At 36.9% G+C, this 27,137-nt stretch overlaps 1 protein-coding gene across 32 annotated transcripts in view; it reads right to left on the bottom strand.

Moving 5' to 3' along the window:
- PKP4 (plakophilin 4) overlaps positions 1-27,137 on the bottom strand; it is a 235,546-nt gene that overhangs the window by 55,491 nt on the left and 152,918 nt on the right. For 22 of the 32 annotated variants that reach the window (XM_072751596.1, XM_072751594.1, XM_072751606.1 and 19 more), the window contains 4 exons: positions 22,092-22,126; positions 4,516-4,647; positions 4,213-4,403; positions 658-1,210 (listed from right to left, as the gene is read on the bottom strand). In XM_072751596.1, coding sequence (XP_072607697.1) covers positions 658-1,210; positions 4,213-4,403; positions 4,516-4,647; positions 22,092-22,126 — 911 coding nt within the window. The remainder of the gene's footprint in view (positions 1-657; positions 1,211-4,212; positions 4,404-4,515; positions 4,648-22,091; positions 22,127-27,137) is intronic. The other 10 variants (XM_072751603.1, XM_072751608.1, XM_072751605.1 and 7 more) reach the window with 1 other exon arrangement.

The raw sequence follows: 27,137 nt of genomic DNA, 5'->3' as shown, positions 1-27,137 counted from the left end.
AACTAAAGATAAACTTCATTTTGATAAAAAGAACAATGTCTATACATTATGTGGGAAATCCTCCATGAAACTACCCTGAAGGAAATGGCTATAGTATCAGGCACCTTGATGGTGTCTTTCTGATTTAATCTGAGTCGCATTTGAAGGTAATCATAAGAGCTTTGTGAATTTCCCAATAGGAAGTTAAAATCAAGGCAGTAGGTGAGAAAAGTCCATATTCTATACCATTATAGCTTTTCTTTTAAAAAAGCTAAATATTTAAAGAGATATTCTGATGCCATCTTTTAACATCATTTAGGGGTTTGGATATGAGTAAGCTTATCTAGTGAAAAATCTTTCACTAAAAAACAAAAACAAAACTGGATAAACAGCCTAGAATTCCAACCAGTGCTTCTAAAATGCAAAAACGTACTTTTTGTACCCAATGTTGGGAGGGGGAAGAATGTATTCCTTGTAAAAGGTTTTTGGTTGATATAAATGTATATAGTTTCATGCACTAAGAATTATAGAGCCTGAAAGACAAGTCAGTGTGAAGTTAGCAGTGTAAAGTCTGAGATAAAAACATAAGCTTTCCCATGGTATCATGCTCTGTTTCAGTGATGATCACGCACAAGATTTCCTCATCTGGCTTTATGTTGTGCTGTCACTTGCACTCACCTGTCAGGCTGTCTGGCCGAGGTGGAACCATTCTTTCGTAAATTTCATACTGCTGCTGTCCATATTGTTCCATGTCGTGAGCAGTCCTTTGCAGCGAAGGTCCCAGATGTTGTGGTACAGCGGTCATCCCTGAGCGTTTGGGGGACGACGACCCCACCTGGCCTTGGGATGGGGAAGCTACTCGAGTTTGTGCATCCATCAGAGTCAGTGGGGACCCTACTCTGGCGGTCGTTTGGTACTGTGGGGTTGGTCCGTTGGGATTGGAGGTCTGCCGGGAGGTGACTGACCCAATCCGTCGCACAGCTGTTGGGGAGGCGGGTCTCTGTGCAGAGTACGGAGAGGCTGCCCGCTGAGCAGGTAAGGTAGTGGAGGAATATGCACTGGGGTTCAGTGGTCGGGGGTCGGTCACTGACGGAGAGCCAAATCCACTACCCAGAGAAGTTCTCAGTGACCCCCTTGAAGGAGACACGCCTGTGCTGATAACATAAGAAGGAGACTGTGCTCTAGATGGAACTGAACTAACTCTTCTCATGGCCCGATTGGCTACTGATGGCTGATGAAAGGGGGAAAAAAGAGAACGGGTTTATCCAGGGTTTTGTGTCCACTGTCATTACAGAAAAAAATGCACATAGCTCACTAAAGACTGTGAATTCACTGTCTTTTCCTTTTTATGCTTTAGAGCTGGGTATTTGTCCTTAGTGTGCTTTTCTTGGCCTACCTTCTTTTGGTAGTTTAACCTCTACCTTTTCCCCTTCAGAATACTAAATCAACCAGTAAAGAGAGATCCAAAGATACTTAATATTCATTTTTCTTTCACCTTTATTTTTTTTACCCTCCTGCCTATGCATTTTTCACAACGGATAAAATGTTGTATTGACATTTGCAACAACATGGGTGGATCTAAAGGATATAATGCTAAGTGAAAGAAGTCAGACAGAGAAAGACAAATACCATAGGATTTCACTCATATGTGGAATTTAAGAACCAAAACAAATGAAGAAACAAAGAAAAAAAGAGATCAAGGAAGAAAAAAACCAGACTTTTAAATATAGAGAACAAACTAGTGGTTGTCAGAGGGAAGGTGGGTAGGAGGGTGGATGAAATAGATAAAGGGAATTATGAAAACACTTATGGTGATGAGCACTGAGTAATATATAGAATTGTTGAATTGCTATATGGTATACCTAAAACTAATATAACACTGTGTGTTTGGCCAAGGTACTGCATTTATGTGAAACAAAACAAAACAGTATTTGAATGCATCAATCTAAATGTGACTAGAGGAGTGTCTATAATTAATTCATCTTTATGGGTTGGCCCCATTAACAAAAGGAATGTGTTCTTTCAATGTGGAATAAATGAATGTTTGGATAGGGCCTGGGGTCCAAAGCTCTCCTTAGTGAATCTACTGTCAAGGGACAGCCTGGTTGCACAGGTGCTCTAGCCAAATTTCTTCTTTTAGCTCAAGTGTGGCTCCTAGTGATTTTGTCCATTTCTTTCTACCTCCTTTGAACTATAAGCTCTTTTCTTTAGCTGGTGGATTTAGAGAGATGCAAAAAAGTACCCCAAAATCTGTTGCAGCAAGGAGAAATGCTCAAAGTCTCTGGTGGGTTCTTCGCTAGCCAGCTGGAAAAGACCAGAATGGGAAATGAAGAACATTTCTGCCATGGCTGGTCCTTCTATGAATCTGTAGACTCACTCCTGCAAGCACTAGGACTCAGATGCCTTTTGTGATGCAGCACAACAATGAGGGATGGGGGCTGGACGGGGGCACTGGCCTGAGAGGAACAGGCATAGGATGAGACAGTAGGGCACTGAATTCCAAGCCAAGACCAGGTTGCTGGAGTACAGTTCCCACCAACCCCCTTTCACTTTTAGCTGAGGCTCTAAGGAAACAGGAATAAGGCAAGGATTTTATATAGACTCTTAGATGTTGTTAAGGGAAAGAATGCTTTGTCTCCATGCATCCTAAGCAAGTGGACTAGCTGACACACCTGCTCTGACACCTCAAGTGTGTTCAAACTCAACCATTCTAGGAAGGCAACAGCCATGGAGAGAAGATCTGGGGTAGGAAAGCAATTGTAAATAAACAACAAGGCAAGAAAGAGGGAGTTTGCAAATTAGTAGACAGTTGGAAAATTAAAATTGTGCTTGGGGTTTAGAAATAGTGCTAAAAATAAGTGAAGATCTCACATATGAGCGGTTTCCTACCAAAATGGGATACTTGGTCCAAAAGCTAGAAACGTGTTGCCCAGACTACATGCAAATTGAGTTTTAGAGACCCCCTTGCAACCTAATTCTTCAGCTCTAGGAACAAAATAAACTTACTGTAAGTTAAAAAAAAAAAAGAGGTAAGTACCAAGTACCCCACTTTTAGGGAGAAAAGACAATTTCTCTAGTTAAGACAATTTTTCTAGTTAAGATAATTATTATTCTAAAGTGTGACTTCAAACCAGCTGACATAAAAATTCACATAAGTGGATAAACTCCTGTAAGTACCTAGTCCAAAGCTTCTCAAACTTTCCTGTCAAACCATCCCTAATGGCAAAGGAACAAATGTATACTCTAAGGACTAGGAGTGCAGCTTGGCTTAAAAATTCATGCACTATATTTTTGTTTGTTTTAATACAGAACTATTTTTCATTACTTAAGAATTTCTCCTAAATTGTTGAGCCGAAGTTCCAAAGTCCTCTTGTGTTTCTCCTTTGGTGCGGGGAAGCCTGGCCCACTGCAGTGTTATACGCAGGGCTTCCTCTATTACATTATGGGAGGATTAGTGTCTGCCTAACTTCTTTGATGATCTTGCCATTTTTTAGCTCCAGAGAAACCACTGGGGTACTTGGACAGACTGTTATCCCCACTGGTTACTGCCACCCTGCTTCCATTAATTCTGGCACATGTTAGTGGACTGATGGGAATGAAGTGGCAATGAGCGAGGAGCTAATGAGTTTTTATAAAAACGTACACAGGCCATCTCTTTTTTTGACCCACAAGTTAGAAAATCCTAACTTAACAGAATGGCTATACTTGTACATGATACCTTTCTATAGGCAAGAATATCTACATTTTAACAAAGAAATGGTATTTCAGGGAATAATTCCACAGGTGAAGGCAAAAATCTTTGGTTAGAAGGGGCCAGTCCTATTTTATTCAGGTGTTGGAATAGTGCTCAGGCCTCTAGGACTCTTTAGAACTTACTGGAGCTCTAGTGTTTTTAGGAACGCACACCCCTATGGGATTACAATATTCTACCCAGTTTTCTCACACTCCTGCCTTGGACTCTTCCTCTTATGCCAAACTTGCTTCTTCTAGGAGAATTATTCTCTTGTATTGGAAATTTATCAGAATTCATTAATATGAGCTCCTAAATAATTCCTACAAGTTTTTTTTTTTTTAATATCACAGACCTGAAAAGTGTTAAAATGATTTTGCTACTTTGTCCATTCTATAAAATAAAAATGTAAGTATTGGCTTTATTTCTAATAAAGAATATTTATAACAGATATTCAGTTAGGAGGGTATTTCCTCACAAGGATCTTGATGTGCTTGCCTTACCTGAACCAGTGTTTGTCCTTCAGCTCTTGAGTTCCTCACCAAATGGTTATTAGTTGATCCTATGAATGAATGCTGGGGTCTATTATCTGCTTTACTCAAATTCTGGCTATTGTGGAAACTTGCTGCTTCCTGGTATCCACTGTCAGAATAAGAATTCATTTGTGTTGAACTTCTTGAGTTACCCAATGATCCTGCAGGAATGAAACCAGCAGAAAATATCTTTATTTTACACTTCTGATGCTCATTTTCAAATAGCACACAAATTAAAATCAAATCCAATACTTAAAAGATAATACAACAGACCCTCACTTTCATGGAGAGATGTCTGTTCTGGTGAATAGAGGGTCCCCTGTTCTGGCTCTGTCCTGATGAGATAGTTGTTGGGATGGACAGCGTCAGAAACTCTAGGTTTGTTTACACCAGTATTTGGCACATCTGTAAGAAGATAAATTTAATCAGCTAAATCTAATGACAGTATTACATTAAAACTTGCTAAAAAGGTTCAGATATTTGTAACTTCTTATAATCTAAGTCAATACAAAACTATTTTCATTGTAAACTGCACAATCATTTAGACTCTTTTCTACACGAAAGTGTTCAATAGACTCATTTTATTAACATATTTTTCTAAATTTTATGGCAATTGTCTATCCTGATTACCACCCCAAGTTAATTTACATGTTATACAAAATTAAAATCTGAAAACTGACTTTGTTCCTCCTTGGAAAATTCACTTCTCGGGTGACTTCCTCCAAGAGGAAGACTCTGAGTAAGAATGGTGGCCACGTGTTTAATAAAAGATCCTCCATACCTCCAAATGTTTGAAATAAAAACTTGCATGGTGTTTATATTATTGAGCTTGGTAATGAAACCTCTGAAGGCAGAGCTAGGTTTTTATGTTATACTTCATGTTATCTAAAATCAATGGAACTCTGTACATTGTCTACAGAATTACAAATGATGGAAACTTTATTTTTTTATCCATTTGCTTTCCTTATTTTTAGTCTTTCTCTGAATCAATATAGACAAATCTAAACCTGATCCTCGTTTCCTCTAGCCAAATCCATCTCTCCCATTATCTCTTACTTTCAACGGTTATCATTTTGTCATCTTGATCTTAAAAACAAAACTATTTCTCTCCTTCTCTATTCCTACTTCCATTTTGTATGCTGTAAATTGAAGTGGTGTAAATCATACTGCGTCTCCCCATTTCCATTCAAACATGACCTCTTTTCTCTAGTACTTTCAAAATATATTTGCCCACGTTCTGATTATCTTCAGAAGTCTCTTTCCTCAAATTTAACCCTCAGATTGCTAACAAACATTTTCAGGAACACTGCTTCACTCTCTCTTTAAAGATTTACATGAAGTCTATCACATTCTGGTCCAAGCTACAATCCTAAGGATTTCAGTGTTCTCATTTGTCTTTCCTTTCTAACTTTCTTCCTTTAACTATTATGGCCCTAAGAAAGCAGCTATGTGAAAAGATACGCGCGTGTGTGTGAGACACAGGGAGCATCTGGGGGAAAGGAGCTTAGGAAAAATTTCCCAAGGGAGGTAAAATGTGTCCCTTCTATCCTACACTTGAACTCTCTCTCCTTTAGAGTGTAGGAACAGGGCGAGCAGGGAGTTTGGTCTGGTCTGCTTACTGGTATCTCCTAAGTGCCCAGGACATGTACACTGTGTGCAGTCGGTGACCGGTAATATCTGTCTAACAAATTCGCAGTAAGAAGAGCGGCTTCTTTATTGAGTGCTGATTCACGCCTGGCATTGTGCTGTGGCTTTATTATACTCAGTAAAGTTTATCTATGTAAAGCAAAGTAAAACTTGTAAGCATTGCTGATCAAGCTAGTTTGGAAAGCGAATATAAAGTTTATAGGAGAGCTGGGAGCCTCACTGCATTCTGAATTTTTAGCTTGATGCCGAATTCAATCCAAGGTTTTGTTTCCTAGCCTCCAGAAAGATTCGCTGACATTCTTAATATAGGTTTTTAACGATCTGTCTCCTGATTTATTATTTGACAGTACACTTCTAGGTGGTGGAGTTCTGTGGCAGTTCTGAATTTGGAATTTCAATACAGATTACAGATTGTCTATGGTTTCCCGGGTACACATGGAAATGTGATCTGAGGCTCTGGCAGGCTGATAATCCTGGAGAGTGATCTGCTTCATCTGTAAGTCTTCTGGTAGGAGTTTCTAGGGTTCTATACATTCTTACATAGCACTTCGGGATGGAATTTTATCAAGGACTAACTAAAATACGTAGTTAGCTAAGCTAGAAGAGTTGTACAAGGAATTGGTGTGCTTGCGAATAGTGACACCGAGGACGGCCTGACAGCAGGGCTGTGCCGCAGTCCACCATGGCTTCATCCAAAATGGAGCTCTTAAACATCAAATGGGAAACGACAACCCTCTGTAGATACGGAAGCACCCCCGTGGTAGCTCCAAGACTCCTCATACATGGAAAATGTAGCATTTTTTAAAAGAAAAGGAGGTTCAGATAGTTCTCAGCTTCAGCTTTAGTACAAGATAAAACGTGGGACACCAATACATCAAAGCTTTTCCCTTGGAAACACTAGGTGGCATGCAGTGTCAGGAGCTGAAAACTTATCACCATGGAAACTGAAACCCATTAGAGTTCCATGTACGCCTTTTTTTGTTTGTTTGTTTTAAACTATTAGGAGCTAGTATTTAAATAGAAAGAAAGAGGCACCCTAAAAATCTGTAACCTCAGCAATTGTGTCTCCTCATCCAATAGGATATTTTCTCACAAATCATGTGACAGTTGTGCTTATTTAAACTCTTCTTTAAGAGAAGCTATTTAAAATAAATAATCTTAAACAGAGCAAGCACAAACTGTGAGATACAGGATTCCATACTGGTCATCCTAATAATAAAAACAGACTTAGTATCTCAAAACAAAACAAAACAAAAAACCCAAACAAAATTTTAAAAATTACCCTGAAAATAATACAACCACAAATCCTCTCTAAATGTTAGTAGTTGTTTCCTATACCTTTAAAGATTTATTTATTTATTTGAGAGAGAATAAGAGGAAAGATGGAGGGAGAGGGAGAGAATCTCAAGCAGACTCCCTGCTGTTTGCACAGCCCTATGTGGGGCTTGATCCTATGATCCTGAGATCATGACCTGAGCCAAAATCAAGAGTTGGATCCTCCTTAACCAAGCCGGGCACCACTGTTTCTTATACTCTTAAACACAAAGCTTCAAAAACATAGTATGCAGAAAAAGAGAGTAAGATAGTGATGAGAACACTAAAATACTACATTCCTATGTCCTCCAAATCCAATTTGTAGATTTAAATAACTGAGCATAGATAGCAGGATCAAATTTTATTTTTTTAAAGATGCAACCACTTCTTAACTATCAAGGAGGTCTTCAGTCATTTTTCTACTCTATAATGAAGCCCAATGGTAATGTATATCTGCAAAGACAAAAAGATACCAACATTTCTTCTCAATCACTGAAAGAAAGTTAAATTATTTTCAAATTGTTTTACTATTATTTACTGTTTCCTTGAAAACTTGTAATTCCCAAATTACATGCACACACATAAATTATACACAGAGACTATCTACGGTAAGACCCAATTCCTAATTACTGTAGAAGGCATTCTTATTGTAGTAGGGTTAAGGTTTGAGATGATCACCTATTGTTATTTATGCAGTCTTACTTTAAAATGATTGTCTTTCAAAAATGTGCTATGAGGAATGAAAGAAGACACTAGTCACATTTACCAGAGAAACCACAGAGCCTTACAGGATGGGATCACTTCACAATCACTGCTATAAACTAGAATTAAATATTTGGCATGTTGTGATTTAATGCAATGAGAACATGAAATTGAGACATTTTGATGAACAAAAATGGCAAACAGAATGTCAATGCTACTTCTTTCATCTGTGCGCTGAAGAACTTGTTACTTTTTCCACAAACATGTTTTGTGGGACATCAGAAATATCTTATGGAGTATTTTCAAACATCAAATTAGCATCTTCCATGAAAATGCATGTCTAAAAATATGGAACTTGGACAAACTTCAAGGTAGAATGAAATAATCTCCATTTGTATTTATGAATGGGAGATTATTGGAAACATGGTCCTTCTTGCCTGTTACATTTCATCAGAGTGCCCCAATACCACCTAAACAAGGAAAATTATTAGAAAAAGTAGAAGGCTGTAGCTAAGAAAATACTAGTGAGTAAGGGACAATTATGCTGTAGGGTTATGTAAATCTCATTATTATCCACCATTAAGCTCACAGTGAAAGATAAAGTACAAAGTGTATTATGATATACCTCCCAAATACACACCAAGTGTGCATAAAAATATGCTCAGGAAAAAGGCTAAGGTCTTTCCAAAGAACTTGAAATTACTGAAATTCCTCTGCTTTGTTAATCTATGTGTCTAACTGTTTATGGTATATGAAATGGAGGTCTGTACTATGTGTAAAATCACCATGGAAATAGGAACCTAGAGATCAGTAAGGAGATTTTTGGTATATACAACTCTGTATGTAGCTAGTCTTTCACAGTCCAGCATACTATAATTTTTTGCTAGAGTCTCCTTGTTTGTGCTTATTTGAGTTGCTATGGTGTTTTAAGGTTTGCCCTTACATAAAAGATAGTGCAATGTGAATTTTGGCAGGACTCCTGGGACAGTAACAGAATGCAGTGTTACGGCAGATGATGCTGTCTTTGACAGTTAAAAGAATGGAGTATCTCACTTTTCTTCCAACTCTGGCCTGTGAGTCAAGGTTAGGCTTTCATACTCTGAGCGGCATCACTTCATGAAAATATGAGTAGAACATTTTATCTTATGGGGACTCAACTTCCTGAATGGCTTATGGTACTCTGGCTTCCTGTAGGGCTGCAGGTTCAGGAAGGAATCTACATTTCACAAAGCTACATATATATTCCAGTGCCTTATATGGCTAAGAAGGAAAGCTCTAAGACCAAATTCTGGAAGAGGATATGGATGATGGCCTTGAAAAGACTTCATCTCTTCAGTAACTTCTTCAATGTACATGATTCACTTCTACAGCAGGTAACCCTATTATCAGAGGAAATAAGATAATCTGGAAATACTGTTGCAGAGCGGAAACGTGAATAGGGTGACAGAAACAGGAATCATAAAAACATTCTTTGATCCACAGAAGACACGGCTGGACATTGACTGGTATCTTAAGAATATTACAGATACCTGGAGTATTTACTCAAATCTAGATTACTGTATACATATGATATCCTTCTAAGCTGGGTATTAATGGAAGTAAAAAACTTGAGATAACGGCAGAAGATCTTGTTTACTGAAACTATTTCTAGTCTGGTTCTCTTTGAGTATATCTAGATTCTTGGGTCTTATGCTATCTTTTAAATATTAAGACAGTGGCTCTAAAAATTTTACTCATCTAGAAAATGATGAGCGAAAAGTCTTGGAAAATGGAAACCATTAATGAAGTATCTTCTAGTTCATTTTAAACTTTGCTCTAAACATCAATTAGGCTGCCTTGAAATCTACCACAAAAGCTCATCTTCCTGGATTCAATTTTGGGGTTTCAGGAAACTTAGTTTCTGCATAAGCTGGTATAAAGCACTTTATTTAATTTCTCTAATGCAAATCTAAAAAGTATTTTATAGTTTTATATGTCGCCAGAGAGATTTCTTGTTCATAAATATTTAAAATTCCTGATTTGTGTTCAGGAATACAAAATGATTAAAAATAATTCTTAGGAAAAAAAGGTCTTTCTGCAAACAGTCATATTAAAATGGGTATTTATCAAGTATTTTTAGTCTAGGCATGAATTAAAATACAGGTGTCATACTTACCATACAGAATTTATATCTGTAAGAGGAAAACTAGAAAAACAAGGAGTTTAGAACTATAAAAATGAAAAGAAATGGATCACACATATCAAGTTTCCAACACCCATAAAAGGCCATGGGTCTCTTGCTTCTTACAGAGAAAGCTGAAAAAAGAATAAAGGACTTGCTGTGATATAAAAAAAAAAACTCGTGCTCAAAAATCATTCAACTATTTTTTCAAAGGATACACTTTATTCCTTTTAGGGAAAAAAATGTTACCAAATATAGAAATGGGTATATTTGATAGTAGGAGATATAAGATAGATTCCCTCTGTTAAAATGAAACAAAAACCCTCAAAACAAAACAACCAAAAAAACCTTTTTTTTTTTTTAAAGGTTTTATTTATTTATCTGAGAGAATGCATGAGCAAGGAGTAGGGAGAGGCACGGGGCAGAGGAAGAAGGACAAGCAGACTCCCAGCCAAGAAGGGAGCCTGACTGGATCCCAGTTCCCTGGGATCATAACCTAGGCTGAAGGCAGATGCTTAACGGATGGAGCCACCCAGGCATCCCAAGAAAACTTAAAACAAAAACAAAAACAAAAACACATACAAATATGTAGGTGTGGGATGATATTCCTATCAAAAGGAATAGATAGGTCTTCTGAAACCAGGTTTTCCTATAATTTTCTATTGGGTTATCTTTTTTGGTAGATTATCAAGATAGAGTGAAATATGGGGTTAGAGATGGTAGTCTTTCTGACATTTCCCAAAGCAAAGCAACAACTATAAACTGAGGAAGTGTGGCTCTGTATGTTGAGGAGGTGGTAATGGAAAAAGAGGAGCTTTTAAACTAGATAATTTCTATTTTTGAAAGGGAATATAAGGGAAGGGAGAAGAAATGTGTGGGAAATATCAGAAAGGGAGACAGAACATAAAGACTCCTAGCTCTGGGAAACGAACTAGGGGTGGTGGAAGGGGAGGAGGGCGGGGGGTGGGGGTGAATGGTTGATGGGCACTGAGGGGGCACTTGACCGGATGAGCACTGGGTGTTATTCTGTATGTTGGTAAATTGAACATCAATAAAAAAAAATTATTATAAAAGAAATTCTATTTTATGTTAGGTAGTTAATAGAATAATTGTTCACATATCACTAAAAGTATGAGAACATGTAAATATTTATTTAACATGTTTATATGAAACATAAAATGTTAGGGTCTGAAACTGGATATATGATTTTAATAAAAAGTCCTAACTCCTTGGGTGGCTCAGCTGGTTAAGCTAGATTTCAGCTCAGGTCATGATCTCAGATTTGTGAGATTGAGCCTCCATGTCGGGCTCTGTGCTGAGTATAGAGCCTGCTTAAGATTCTCTCTCTCTGCCTCTCCCTCTACCCCTTACCCCATGAGCATGCTATCTCTCTCTCTCTAGAAAAAAAAAAGTCCTAATTCACTGTATTTAAGTCTTTGGGGAATGTATTACATACATCCCCATATAGTATGTGTAAATGGTGTAGGAATATTTAGAAACTAATTGGCGATAAAGCGATCTTGTCATAAAAGATTAAAAGAAAAACCCAAACAACAAACTGGTTGAGTTTCTTTTCTTTAGTGATGCAGTACTTCTATTTTTATATTACATAAAGCTTAGCCCTCATAAAGGTCTATATAGTGATGCAGAGTTTTGAACACACATTTCCCAAAGAACTTTGGAACATCTATCAATGGAAATATGACAATATGCCAAGAACAAACAACTGTGTAGAAGAAGGCTTATCACAGCACAACACAAAATTTCAGTTTCAAAGATGCATCCTAATATTTGAAATCTGATGTTTCTCCTAACAAAGAAAAAAGAGAAAGTGTGAGGTCAAATGAGGAGACACATCAACAAGCAAAAGTTAATAATGCTATCAACAAAAGACTTTGGAAAAAAAAACAAAAGAAAAAAAAACAAAAGACTTTGAAGACAAATGCTTAGGTACAATCCACAAAATAAAAACAGTATTGCTGTGACTCTACATTACACATTTTGAATGTATTCAAATATTTTGCATTAGCCTTCTACATTTTGCTACTCATTTTTCTTATTTCATTAAGTCCTTTGAATGAATGTCCCCCTTTTATTTTTCATGATTTTTTATCTTTTATAGCACAGCTGCCTTATGGTGAATTAGTTATGCTGTGAAAGTGTCTGCAGCTAAAATGTGTACAGTGAAACTACCTAGAATTTGCATAAACACAGCAATAAATGTATAGTTCTAAACTAGCAGAAAGGCTAGCACACTTATAGGTAATTCAGCTTCAATCAAGATTCATTTAACAAAATCCTGCCCATATGTAAATATGCATTAAATAACATCTACTGGCTGGGAAACTGTCATGTGTCATGGCTCACACTGGCAGTTTGGCTTTAACATGTGTCACTCTGATGTACTATTTTACCCAATATGCTGACCCCTTTGTCTAGAGAATTTATATTTAAGTGTTTTAAAATTAAAGTTTTCAAACATAAAAGTAAAGAGAGAAGGGGTGCCCGACTCTTGATTTTGGCTCAGGTGCATGATCTCAGAGTGGTGGGATTGAGTCCATGTAAGGCTCCATGCTCAGCATGGAGTCTGCTTGGGACTCTTTCCCTCTCTCTAAAATAAATAAATAAGTCAATCTTTAAAAAGAAAAGAAAGAGTAGTATAATTAACCACCTTCCCAATTTAATAGTTACAACATTATGCCATACTTTTTATGTTCCATTTTATCTTTTTCCTTTCTTCTGTTCTAGAATTATAAAACAGACCCTTCATACCAGATCATTTTGACTGTAAATACTTCCATATGTGGTTCTGTAAAACAAGGATTTCAAAAAACTACATTTATTCCATCATACCATATAATGAGTTCAGTCAAATTTTCCTGACATCTGAAAAATTTTTCTTTAGTTGGCTTGTGCTAGTCAGGCTGAAATAAGATTTACTGATGGTGCTGGGACCATGATTGCTATTTAGTACGTTAAAAAGGGGCTCCCATTCCCTCATTTTCATGTTCTTGGGTCGCTGGGGGAACCACAGCAATAAACTCTGAATGCTCCACATTCTGAATGAGTGTGGGGGTTTCTCATGGTGGCATTTATATATCCTCTAACCTTTGTATGTCCTTCAAGCAGAAAGTTAGAGCTAGAAGCTTTCAGGTCAAACTTTTGTGGTTAGAATACTATACGGATGGTGGGTTGTAGTTTTTAGATCATGACGTATTAGGACTTTTACAACTTTTAAGATCAGTCAGTCAATTCAAGCAGTGACAGCCTGATCATTCTGTATTTTCAAGTTCATCATCAACCTCTCTCCTGATGCAATGGTTCCCAACATTGGATGAACACGGCAATTGCCTGGGGTAGCGAGGTGGGTGTGAATTTAGAAACTATTGCTGACGGAGTCCCACGCCCAGAGATTCCAATTTAATCTGCCTAAGCTGTGGTCTGAAGGAGTTTAAAAACTCCCAAGGTGATTCTAATGTGCAGCCAGGATCAAAAATACAGAGGGTTTTTTTTTTTTTTCTTGCATACACTAACAATCTTTGCTTGAATCAATTATTTCATTAGAGGATGTAAATCGGTGATTTTTCAAATTTTATTGTTCTTTCTACATTTATCAGCAGGAATTCCTTTGGTATATTTTAGATATCTTTCAGTAGCTATTCATGGCCAGGGTTATTTGGTTATCCTAAAATATAATCTGTACAGGACTGGCAGGATAAACTTTTAATTCTTCTTTTTAATTACCAGTAATTAATTTACTTATGAGTAAGGCAGTCTTCTCAGACTGCAGTGTTGGGATCATCAGGGGGCCTTCAAACACCGTGGATGCCTGGTTTGAGCCTCAAACCTGAATAGCCCTGCTGGCGGTCTGAATGTACGGTGAAGTTGGGAGCCTCTGGAATGAGATGCTCATACTTGAATTACCTCCAATGGTGATAAAAAAGTTTGTATTTTGCTTGTTCTGCTAGTGGTTGTTGCACTTTTGCCGACAGAAAAATGTATGTGATCATTTTGAGCCAGATATGAAAAGTAAAGAAGGACAGGAAACATGCCAATCTTATCAAATCCCAAGAGCAGGTTGACCTCCAACTTCTGTAAGAACTAACCAAATTTAAGGATGGTTGGTGGCATGCTGGTCTTCACGTGACATTTGATTTAATGAATATTTAAGAATTATTTCATTAAGTGATTTTACTGTTTAATCTGTCCATAAAGCTTATGATACAGGGCAACTGGAAATAAATGGCCTTTTAGAAGTCTAATAACTCATTCAAATTTTATATATTCATGAAAATGTACACTCCTATCCCCTGGCAACATCGTAAGCATAGACAAGCATAGCAGCTGGTATAGGTAGGAATATGTATTTGCAGGGACCCACTTGGACTCTGACAGTTGGCATGCAGGTTATTTTAAACTAAAGACATTTGAGATTCAACAGATGTAGAAAGAAGCCTTCTTGGAACATCCCTTATTTCACTAAAAGCAGAAACTTCTGGGGGTGAGGCTGCCACAGATACCCTCTGGGGGAGATTTATGGCATGAAGGAAAAAAAAAGGAGGACCACTTGCACCTGCATTAATAAACATTAAAACAAAATTTCTTATATCCATTTGTTCCCCTAGAAACCCATTTGTTTTTCCCCACAGAAGACTTTTCTGCCTACTACCTCTACTCCATTTGGGTAAATAACTCCTAACTTTATCCATTTAGGTAAACTACTTTTGTGACTTCCTCTGTGTAGATGAATACTTTGGGATTATTTTCTTATTAATTTAACTCTTGTCAGTTAAATTCACTGTCCCCACCCCAACCAGTCACTTAACGTAAGAAGGCAGAGAAAAAGTCTCACCCCCTCCCACATATTGTTAAGCATTTCTGGTGGGCAACTTGGGAATATTTGCCAAAAAAAGCCCCTGTCTATACTCTTGACCAGGCAGTTCCACTTAAAAAAAAAATGTTATCGACAAAGACACTCATGTGCAGAGAAAACTTTTACCATTGTTTGTCAAAGGAAAAAATTGGAAAGAATCAAAATATTTACCAATAAGGGACTGCTTATTATCAATATTATTATCAGTAAATTTTCTTCTACTGAGCCATTAAAAAAGAGGCAGATCTTTACATATTGATAGAGAAAAACGTGTTTTATAATGCTTTTAAGGAAAAAAACTTAAGCATAGGATAATGCATAATATGTTCTCACTGAATTAACAAAACAAGCTCAAAGGTGCGTATATGTGTGTGTAGCAATGGCCATGGTGTGGAAAGATGTGGGAATGAAGGAAATTTTTACCTTTACTCCAAGTTCTTTTGGACTTAATTTTTGTAAAATATAAGAAGGCCTTTAGTAATAAAACATTAAAAAGTGAAGAGAACCTTTACAGTGGTGATCGGAAAGCTACGGTGCTACAGCTGTGGTAAGGAGACTATCATGATTGTGTTGCTCAAAAGGCCTGAAATAATGAGGGAGGAAAAACTTGGCCAGTTTTCACAGAAAGTCACATCCTCCTGTTATTTAGAAGAGAAACAGGAAGGAATGAATGTATGATGAAATTATCATTTGTGCAATTTATAAGCCACAATAAATCATAACACCCCAAATCCTCAATAAGATGATGGTCCTTTATACATGATTGCTAATCTAATATCCTATTTATAAACATGTATAACACAGCTTCCTATTCTATCTCTTTTATAAATCCAGTACATTTCTACTGAGGCATAAAGTGTTCCCATTTAAGTTTGCGTCTTATCTCATGATATGCTGATGCTTTTTTGTGTTGTAAATTACTTACTCCAGCTGGAGTTAAAAAGAAAGATAAATTGACTCAGGGCTAGTCTCTTATTTATCTTTTATCTTCCTTATTTACGTGTTTTTTATATATTTTTAAAACCCAACACAGTGGAAGAAAGTTGTGTCCATTCATTTTAGGAACAAAATTTAAATATATAAACAAAATGCAAAACCTAACCCTTAAAGTCTTAAATTTTGTAGTATACATGAACTACTACTGTCAGTACATACCAAACCATAATGATTTAAATGGACAGTATGTGAAAATTGTGGCACTTCAGTACATATTCCACAGTAAATGGATGTGGCACTGTGAAGTTAAATAATCTTATCAGTTTAAAACTCCTATTTTACCACAATCTTTTTCATTCCCTTTCATATTTATTATCAAACATCAACTATTTCAACTATATGAAGTCATTACTATTTTCTCTCCTTCTCTTTACTTACTGTAAAAGACCCAACCAAGTTTCTTTACCCCTTAAATGCCTGCTAGGTCAACCAGAAAATTCCCCTTACTTTCATTCTCCTGTGTCCTTTGCTAACTTGTTGCTTTTGGAAAGACTCTGATCTTTTGGCTGCTGCTGCTGCTGCTTTTTTTGTTTGTTTGTTTGTTTTCCCCTTTTGCCTTCTTTACTTTCTTAGGCGTAGTAATTTGCAATCAGTTACTTAATATACATTAAAATCTGCTCTTGTGACTGTTTCTCTCAAGTGCAAGTGAGCCTGGTTCTTTGGCCTGTGGGAAGAGACAGTGCACTCAGGTTCAGAAGGAGGCTCCTTCTCTTGATCTGCAGGGAAGGGGGGACAGGGCTGGAGGTGAAGAGGGAAGGACAGGATTCTCAGGCTGATGTCATGTTGCTCCCCTCCTCTCATTTTACACATAAGTACTAAAACTGGAAACTGCTTAGTCTCTAGTAATTTTTTTTTTTTTCCTGGAACAGAAAAACTGTGAAGTTGTGACTTGTGGCACAATTCACTTTACAGGATGTGGCTGGAGGATTTAAGTAACAACCAATGAACACTCTAACAAAAGGACTCAATTTATGGCTTCAATAACTTCTTTCTGGTGGGTAACACACACTATGTATAGTGTTGTTTTTGTTTTGTTTTGTTTTGGTGAGTGAATTGGTGTGCTTTTTTGTAAAAGAGATGTGAGCCCAAGGTTTTTTCTTTCCTTTAAAAGCTACTCTATAAAATATTTTCCATCATGAAGAATTATAATTACAGTGCATATATTTGCATTCTCACTTTCCTCAGGCCTTTACCTATTATTCTATTATATATTTTCATGATTATGGTGTTTATCTTCTATTTTATTCTATGTGTTTTCAAAAGCTACCTCAAATTTTGGCAGAACGTAAGAGATGGTACAAATATCTATGTTTTTAAGAAGTATGAAGATGTGAATGATGCAAAACTGGAACACTAAGATAACATTTCTTCCTCCTTTTTAGCAGAACATACATAAAAACTCCCACAAATGCAAGGTCATAAGAAATGTAAGGCTAAGGAAGAGACAAAGCCAACACAGAAAATGATAAGCTCTCTTCACAAAAGACAAAAGGATGTGCATTTTATGTTTTTAGGGAGCAGATATGAAATGCTGGTAAACTAAAAAATACAGAACAATGAAGAAAGGGGGAACAATAAAGTGAGATAACAATAAAGCATAAATGCTTCAAAAGAACTGTACTTCTCCTTAAAGACTCATTCCCAACCAGCCAGAAAACACAGAAGTGTTTTGTAGAGTGGATGTTGTTCCTTATGCTTTGGGAAGTCATCTCTTTGAGCACCAAACTCAAAAAGCTTTGGTTTTTCTCTTTCAAACAGCCTAGTAACCTTCATACAAAAATTAACTGAATGACTGACAGACCAACCAACTCACCAGATCAACTAATCAACTCAAGCAAAGGAGCAAAGGGATTCTGCTGAACTGAATCATGAAGCAGTGGAAATCTTTTCTACCTAGAGCACCCTGAGTTCTTCCTTAGAAAATGCCTCTGCAGTATGTTAGCTATTTAGAAACAAAATTCAGCAGCTGGCCTCAGTTTTTGGCATTTCAACAGAATGTACCATCCTGAAAATACCTGAGTAGGCAGGGATCTCTCCCAGGTAGTGATCAAACCACTGCCCTGCTAACAATTTACCTGAATGCTAAAAAGCTTTTAAAGTGCCAAGCTTTTCAAGTCAAATTTCTAGTATACATATAAAGGTAGAGAAATTGTCTTTAAGAAAATGTTCAAAATATTAAAGAAAAATGAGGAACAATAAGAGACTTTCAACCCTACATCTTCTCATGTAATCCTTTCTTATTTAAGAAACCAAGGAAATTCAATAAAGATGTTCCTTTGTCAAAATCTAGCTAAACACGGGCTAGACCGAAGACCTACCTAAAAGGTCTTCGGTCTGATATATATATTTATATTATATATATACTTATTTATAACATATAAATATAATATATATTTTACTTTTAAGCCACTCCTGCTCCTTATTCTGGTCAGAAATGCCAAATTCTATTTTTTTAAATTTTTATTTATTTATTTATTTTTATTTTTTTATTATTTATGATAGTCATCAGAGATGAGAGAGAGAGGCAGAGACATAGGCAGAGGGAGAAGCAGGCTCCATGCACTGGGAGCCCGACGTGGAATTCGATCCTGGGTCTCCAGGATCATGCCCTGGGCCAAAGGCAGGCGCTAAACCGCTGCGCCACCCAGGGATCCCAAGAAATGCCAAATTCTAAAGGTGAGATGACTTTCATGTTTAGTATCTCTGCATACAATTGGTAAAGAGAAGATAATAGTTAAATTTTACAGTAAAAGTAGCAGCAAAACTGCCGTTTTATGCCATTATTTACTTACATTCCAACTTCTAAAGACATCTATAACTACTTAGAAAAAGAAACATAAAACAAAACAGATTTTACTCTTTCATGCATACAATCAAATTTCAATGTTCTCTCCTTATCTTTGTAGCTAGCTTATTGCCATAGTTACAGCTTAAATGTCATAAGCATGGCTGAAAAGTAGGCAAATTTAAGAAAACACACAAGTAACGTTAATACAGTTAAATAATACAAAGTGAAGTAAATAGCAGTTGTGATTGCAGCGGCTGAAAATTCATACACTCCTATTCCCCCCAAAGAAAAAAAAGGGTAAGTAAATGTAACAGCTGCCAGGTTTGAATAAGAGTTTGGATAAGAGTGTATTCTGACAAAAGTAAAGGATGAAGCAGAGTTATTAGATGTGACTTATCCATGTAGCTGTGGTGGAAACAGATCAATTACTGGAGTTGTACTTCCCTAGCACTAAGGTATTTGGGGAGCTACTTGGACAACACACACACACACACACACACACACACATTTTATCTTTATTTAACTCATTAGTAAATCATGAAAGTGGGGGTGAAACGACTGAACTTGAGTAAATGTACCAGAGGGGAGAGGAGGCAGAAAAGGACATCAAGGGTCCAATATTTCATTTTCTATTATATGTCCTTCCTAATCTAAGTTCATCCTCTCTCTATGTAAATCAACATAGTTAGACACTGTGCCTGGCTGGCTTTTGGTAGTGAGAAACCACCAATTGCATGTTCCAGTTCTGTTCAGCCAGATGTTCTCCAGCTCTGCTCTAGGCAGTATTTCTGGCTTGGCTTTATCTCCTTCCTGGTTCCAGCTAGTGCTGGAAATCTCACCCTGCCACACCCCCCACCAGTATTCCAGTTTAAAAACAAAACCACCTAACCCTTTGCACCTTCGGTCCTGAAATGATAGTGGCTTTGGGCAATGGTCAGTCTCTTGAGTGTTTCAGCATGCTGTTTAATCCTCCCAAACCCTGCAATCCTCACTTGAACTATAACCTCCCAGCATCAAGTTCCTCATATGGAACTACCTGACATGGGCTGGGTATTCTCCACCTGACTGACAGAGCTATCATCCTTGGGCTGCAAAGAGCTCTTGCCTATCAAACACCGCCACTTCAAGAGAAGAGGGCAGTATATAGGAGATGTTAATATTCTGTAGATAGAGATATAAATGATGATGTCAAATGAAGAAGTACAAGAGGATCAATATTACATACCTAAAGGGAGGGAGAAATCATATAATCTTTCCAGGAAAGTAACCTGAATACATGTATCAAGAGCCTTAAAATATTCATATACTCTAAATGATATTTTATTTTCTAGAAGTCTAGCTAAAGGTAAATCGAAGGTGCAGATAAAATTTAAATACAGGGATGTTTACCAAAATGCTATTTATAATGGTAAAAAATTAGAAACAACCTGAATGGCTAGAAATAGAGACCTCAATAAATTGATATATACCTGTAGTTTCCCTTTAGAGCTCTCCTCCCTCGCAATTTCAAGTGTATAGAGTTACACAACTCAGCTAGACTTGAAGCATATAAGAGGACAAGGATATTTGTTTTAAACATTAACAACTATGTGCCAGACAACTGTTTAAGGCTCTCAAGAAATATTTCTCGAACTAAATTAATGATGCACTATTAAAGACAAACTTACAGAAGAATTTTTTATCAAATTTTATATCAAATGTAAATTTCTGCCATAACCAAGTACCAAATGCACTACAGTGTCCTTTGCATTTTTCTTTAAATTTTTCAAATCACTTTTTAATAGTTCACAGTTTTGCTGCTTCTCCTGAGGAATACTTAAATCAGGTGAGTTTTTGGTCAAAGGATTTTCAGTGGCTCCCCTTGACCTGCAGGAGAGTTCAATTTAGAGTTGTATTTACAGATATCTATAATTTGACCCAAAGTGGCTATCCAGACTTTGCATATTTTATCATCTCCCCAAAGAGTTTTAAATATTTGGATGTGACATTTCTGTCTCTTCTGCTGCACAATGACAAAGAGCTCTCCAGACCCTGGTCACCCGTCAAGTTCTAGGCTCCAGGCCCATCTTCTTGCAAAGCTATCTCAGAAATAGGCTGTCCATTTACAACAATGCTTCCCACATAATATATTTCTGGAATCTAACTGCATATTATTTCATGGCATGATTTTCCTTATATTAAACTACTGCTAATCTTATTGTTAAGTAGCTTTTCATATGTCTTTACCTAATCTATGGTTTGAATAAACACTACAATTCTTGGGAATAGCTTCTTTGTAAAATAGCAGAGTGCCTTGAATGCACTGTGAATAATCTAGAATTCTGGTACCAGTTTATGATAAACTAGGATACCAGGCACTTGGTGATTTTTGAATTTTATTCAAGTTCAAAACTCGTTTAAAAATGGTCAGAGTAGGGCAGCCCGGGTGGCTCAGTGGTTTAGTGCTGCCTTCAGCCCAGGGTGTGATCCTGGAGACCCGGGATCAAGTCCCATGTCTGGCTCCCTGCATGGAGCCTGCTTCTCCTTCTGCCTGGGTCTCTGCCTCTCTCTCTGTGTGTCTCTCATAAATAAATAAAAAATCTTTAAAAAGTGGTCAAAGTATTTAGATATCAAGGCTTATTCTACCATTTATATATTGATGACATCATCCTTCACATTATAAATGCCATGTGGAGTGCACGAGTGTGTACTTGTTGTGCCCATCACATGTATATAGTACTGGGTCCATGATGTACGTGCACAACAATCATTTAATGAATGAACACTGAGTATGAAGACATCAAATATTTATGAAAGTGGTAGACAGTCTCCTTAATGTAATTCATCCTTTATATGAAATTAATTTGGGGTAAAAAGTTAAGGAGATTACATTAGAAGCTTCTGGACTAATATTAGAAGCTACCACATATTTTACACCTGGATACATAAAGAATATGAATGTTTCTGGCAACTCTTGAGTGTGGGAAATACTATGAAAGAAAAGACCTTGATTTATATAAACAATTAGTCAACTTATCTAGATGATGCAGTAACTTCTGTGAGGGCATCGCTGTACTTTCTTATGATAGAAAAGAAAATATTCAGATAATATATGCTGATATTAAAAGTGTCTCATGATTATAGTACTGATATGTTGATGCCCAATGCCTTAACTTTCTTTATAACTAACATATACAAACCTATTCAATGATGTTCAAAAAATCACGCAGATTAAGTACATCAAAGCAAAGTAGCTCAATATTGTAACTAGTAAAGGCTTGGCTTGGCTTATTTCACCAAAAGGCAGTAAATTGAGAAAGCAGGCTATGAAACCACTCTTGTGTGTGCAAGATATAAAAAGGAGTTTTTTATATGATAAAAACTCATACCTGTTGATCTCCAAGGAAATGACTTCTCAGTTGAGCTAGAAAAAAAGGGAGGAAAAAAAAGGAACATTTACTTCCTTTGTCATAAAATTTAACTGTGGGCTTATTTTGTACATAAACATTTAATTTTCACATTTTATTACACGAAAGTATAAAAATCTCAAAATTTAAAGCTACTCTTCTAACTAAGTTAATTTTTAGGCACTATTTAACTTTCCATATCAATTTGGGACAAAACTATATTTCTACTTGAAAATTAAGGCAAATTATAAAGTAATAAAAGATTCTCCTTGGATAAGACAAATAAAATAACAATTATGCATGATATTCATGGGTTTTTGTGATAATTAATATGAAAACACATTAAAAAGACCATCTACATTATACACAAGACTTATATATGTATACACTGAATACAACACATTAAAAAGGACACAAAAGATGGTTATGAACTTTTTAGTCATTTTCAAAAGAAGCCCTAGAAATTGTTTAATAGACACAGAAGTTAAGGGGGTTAGTCTGAATTGCAAGCTACCTTATAAAACTTAAATCATATAACAAACCCTTCTATCAAAAATACAAGGTTTGAAAATCCAGGAGAATATTTTAGCTATACACGTCTCTTATAGAGTTTAATAAATTTAAATTCTAATAAATTTGTACATAAAAGCATACCTGTGCATCCCTGCCCCCCTGCGCTGTACGCCCCCCCATCCCCCAATACAGGGAATCATGGTGCTAAGGGACAGTGTGGTAGACATAGGAACAAGAGAACATGAGGCTAGATTATTATTTGTTTAATGAAGTACTTCACATAAATTATCCCCTTTATATTATTCACAATAACCATATGAATAGACACATTATCATCCTTATTTAACAGGTAAAGAAACTGGCCAAAGTCTTTGCTATTAAACAGAATTGCTGAGATTCACACCCACGATGGCCTGATTCCAAAGTCAGGGCTTCCCACTACTATATATATAGCAGAATGGTTTATGATCTTGTTTTTGCATTACACATGTACACACACCCCCACAATATGCCCAGAAAAAAGTCTGGAAAAATAAAAACTAAATTATTTCTGTGGGGTACAACTAAAAGTTTTTTTTTTCTTTTCCTTCTTAAACATTTGTACTTTTTTGAAATCAGAAAAACAGCAGATATTGACATCTTTTTGGAATATTTATTAAATTTAAGGAAAAGTTGTGTGACTTTGGGCGTAAGGAAACACTATAAAATAAAGGACTTGGAACAGAAGGGAAAATTGCTTTCAGTGCTATAGTTTTAAGATTTTAAGTTCTTGTTAACCCCCTGATATTTCCCCCAATTCATTAAGTGGTTAATGTAACTCCAGATTCAGTAAGAACTCCCTGAACTTCAACTCATATGTAATTTGCTTTTTCTCTGTCAGAGGCACAGCAGTTCACATTCCAGGACCTTGAACTAGTTCCAAGCAAGGGGGGCATGCTCCCAGTGAATGGTCAATCAGTTAATGCAAATCCTTAGCACTTCGCTGATGTTCCTTTATCTGATGGCTCCTAACTGATTTCAGGAGGCTCTGATGGGTCAGGAAAAGATGCAAATTTGGTCAAACACCAATAAGGGCACATTTGTTGTCTTGCTCTTGAGTGGGTTATCACATTCTGTGACTCTAAAAGTGGTTTCTTAGACTGAATTTCAACTTCTCTTGAATGTGTTATTTCATTCGATCACCTAAATTAGTTTTCTAAATACTGACGTTGATATTACTCAACTGTCTTCCTATCAAAATGTTCGTATTGTCTGTCACTATTAAAATACGTGATAGGGATCCCTGGGGGGCGCAGCGGTTTGGCGCCTGCCTTTGGCCCAGGGCGCGATCCTGGAGACCCGGGATCGAATCCCACGTTGGGCTCCCAGTGCATGGAGCCTGCTTCTCCCTCTGCCTGTGTCTCTGCCTCTCTCTCTCTCTCTCTGTGACTATCATAAATAAAACATAAATAAAACATAAATAAAACATAAATAAAACATAAATAAATAAATAAATAAATAAATAAATAAATAAATAAAATAAAATATGTGATAAATTAAACTGCCACCCAGAAATGTTTAATATACCTCAGGTTATTTGGGAATATCTTGAAAATTATCTTCTGAGTTTGAAACTTACATAAATTTTAATGAAATACCTTTTCAAGATCTTTTATACTCATAGGTCACAGAATATAATTCATGTTTATTGCTCAAATTGGGCAAAAGTTGTGGCTCTTTCACTCATCTTTTTATGTCAGGACCTTGCCATACTGCCTCACACATAGCAGGTGCTTAATATATCTTGTTGCAACAAGCTGTGTAGAAGTAATATCGAGTTCTTCTTTTTTATTGAAATATTTTTAAAAATATTATTTGTTATTAATTTATTTGAGAGACAGAGAGAGCAAGCAAGCCCAAGCATGGCACAGTGGCAGAGGGAGAGAGAGAAGCGGATTCCCCGCTGAGCAGAGAGCCTGATGTGGGGCTTGATCCCAGGACCCTAAGATCATGACCTGAGCTGAAGGCAGATGCTTCATTGACTGAGCCACTCAGGCACTCACAAGAGTTCTCAATTGTTCTGAATGATCAGGTGTATATAAAATTTTATTACTTGGACTCAAGCAGGTCAACTATTTAACTCCACTCTAGGTAGGAAATTCCAGTAGCCTCAATTAGGCAAACAGCATCTTTACTGCTGAAAAGGCCTTTGATCATCAAAACACAAGCAGCCAATCCTAGGTAAAGGCAATGAAAACCTCAGTTAATATTTTTCTATACTCTTACTTAGTTAGGTAAAAGATGAAAATCATTAGGAAAATAAGCTAATACTAGGATTAAATATAAGCTAAAAGTTCCATGGTATTTTTTGAAGACTGTATATTCAGCCCAATTACTTCACACTAATTTTACAATTCTGTGTTATAACTGGTCACTACGTGTTATTCAGAACAGTCCATTTTCTTGAAGCATTCACTTTAAATGATTCTCAAATTGTTTACCACTCTGGGATTTGGGGATCAGACAATAAATACGTGCAATTTTGAAATGCTGTTATAAGTCACTGAATGTAACCTGCTTTTATTAGAACAATTAGAGGTAGTTCCTTATTAGCAACAGGCTTATTCTCCCTTTCTTCCCTTCTTCTCTCCAACCATCTAATCCTAGAAACACTTCCCCAGTTTAACTGACTGTCTACAATGTGTCTACAGGCACTATGCCCACAAATGATGCCATCCCATTCTCTTTCACTTCTTCTCTGAAGATGCCAAGTAGCTTGTGTTCTAGGAGCTTCCGCTGGAATGTAAAACACATTTTAAAATACAAGAACTGAATCATCCACAATAACTTTCAGTGGAAAGATGCATTCACAATTTCTAATAACTTAATTATCAACAACCTTCTAGAATGAAATCCATTCATAAGTTTGGGACTGTCTAGTCATACAGTGAACCCTTAAAAGCAAGTTCATCAGCAAATTAATAAATTAATGTGAACAGTATTAGTTTTCTTTTAAGGAAGACACCATACCTTCATCACAATGTTACAAAAAGATTTGTAGTAAACCATTGTAAAATTCTACAAACTTCTGAGATTAAATAGTTTATTTTTCATCTCAAAGACATAAATGGAGGCAAAAATGTTTGCTAGACGTGTATGGCTATGCAGTGTCTTCAAAACCCTGCAGTTTGAGATTGTCCCCCAAGGCAGAGAATGCGCCTGTTCATACTCCTCTGCAGGGAGGGCCGGTCAGTGACTGAGGGTCTGTAAGAAGCCAGGTGAGGGGCGGGGGTGGGGGTGTTGGGGGTGGGGGAAGACACCTACAGCGGACCCAGTGGTGGCAGTGGGCACTGTTTCTGGGTACCCTGATTCAGAATCAGGTTGTCTGGCCTTCCTAGATATTCCACCAAGTTGATACCCAAAAACTCTTAGTAAGTTCCTATTGTGCTTACACAAGCCAGAGAGGATTTTATTTGCAACCAAAAGCCTTGACTGATGTTATCATAAAATGAAGTGTTATGACTGAAAAGTACAAATAGGTCCTCTGCAAAGAGCCAAAACCTCAGGCTTTAACTCCCGAGCTGTACTTCCAACTGCATACTGGATATAACACACTTTGTATTCGACATATTGAAACTCTTTTCCCTGCAAACCAACTCCCCTTTAATTATGACCACCTAGTCACTCAAACTGAAGAACATGGGAGTCATTTTATTGTTTTCCATGCACTACTGTGGCAAGATCCATGAGGACAAAAAAATCTGCCTCATTCACAGATGGACTTCCAGAAACTAAGGTAGTATCTGGCCCATGGCAGTCACTTAAAACATGTATCTTTTGAATTCATCCCTACTAGCACAGACAGTTCACGCCTTCACCTTCGCAGTGTCTTTTGGCTGGACCATCCTTTCAGACTTTCCTTACCTATTCTCCTGGCTTTGAATTTCTCACCTTCTCAGGTTTTCTTCCATGCTGCCACTATAGTGATTTTTCCAACCCTTGGGTCCAACATCATTCTTATGATGCTAATGAGAAGAGATCCACAGAGGAACAATTCAAACATCTTAGTATGCCTCGGACAGCCCTCTGCCACCTGGTTCCTTCTAGTCTGCCCTTTTCCACACAAACCTACATTCTAGGAACTTCTAGTTCTGAGGAACTAGAGGTTCCCTCATACGCCATGCTGCTTCATGCTTCCAATGCTATTTTGGGGATAGAATGTATAGAAACACAGTCTTGAAACTCAGAATTACACAAATTCTAGAATGGCATACGCTGGTACCATGTTACAATATGTTTGTTATATACCCATGAAATTAAACACTCTAATAAAATTTACCTTTACTATGTATCACTTAAGAGTATTTTTGAAAAATGGTCTACTTAAGTTTGTTCTCAATTTCCTTCTGATTCTCCTGTGTCTGATGTGGGCTAGCCTGCATTAGGGGACACTAGTAGGTAAGCAGTAGTTAATGGGGCAGTGGAGAATTTGATGAAGCCACATGGTAATGTTACTATGTCCTTTCCCTCTCTTCT

The sequence above is a fragment of the Vulpes vulpes genome, chromosome 3, assembly GCF_048418805.1.
Source record: "Vulpes vulpes isolate BD-2025 chromosome 3, VulVul3, whole genome shotgun sequence".
In the NCBI taxonomy this organism is placed as follows: Eukaryota; Metazoa; Chordata; class Mammalia; order Carnivora; family Canidae; genus Vulpes; species Vulpes vulpes.
Note: the sequence above shows the minus strand (reverse complement) of the source record. Positions and strands in the feature narration are given on the sequence as shown.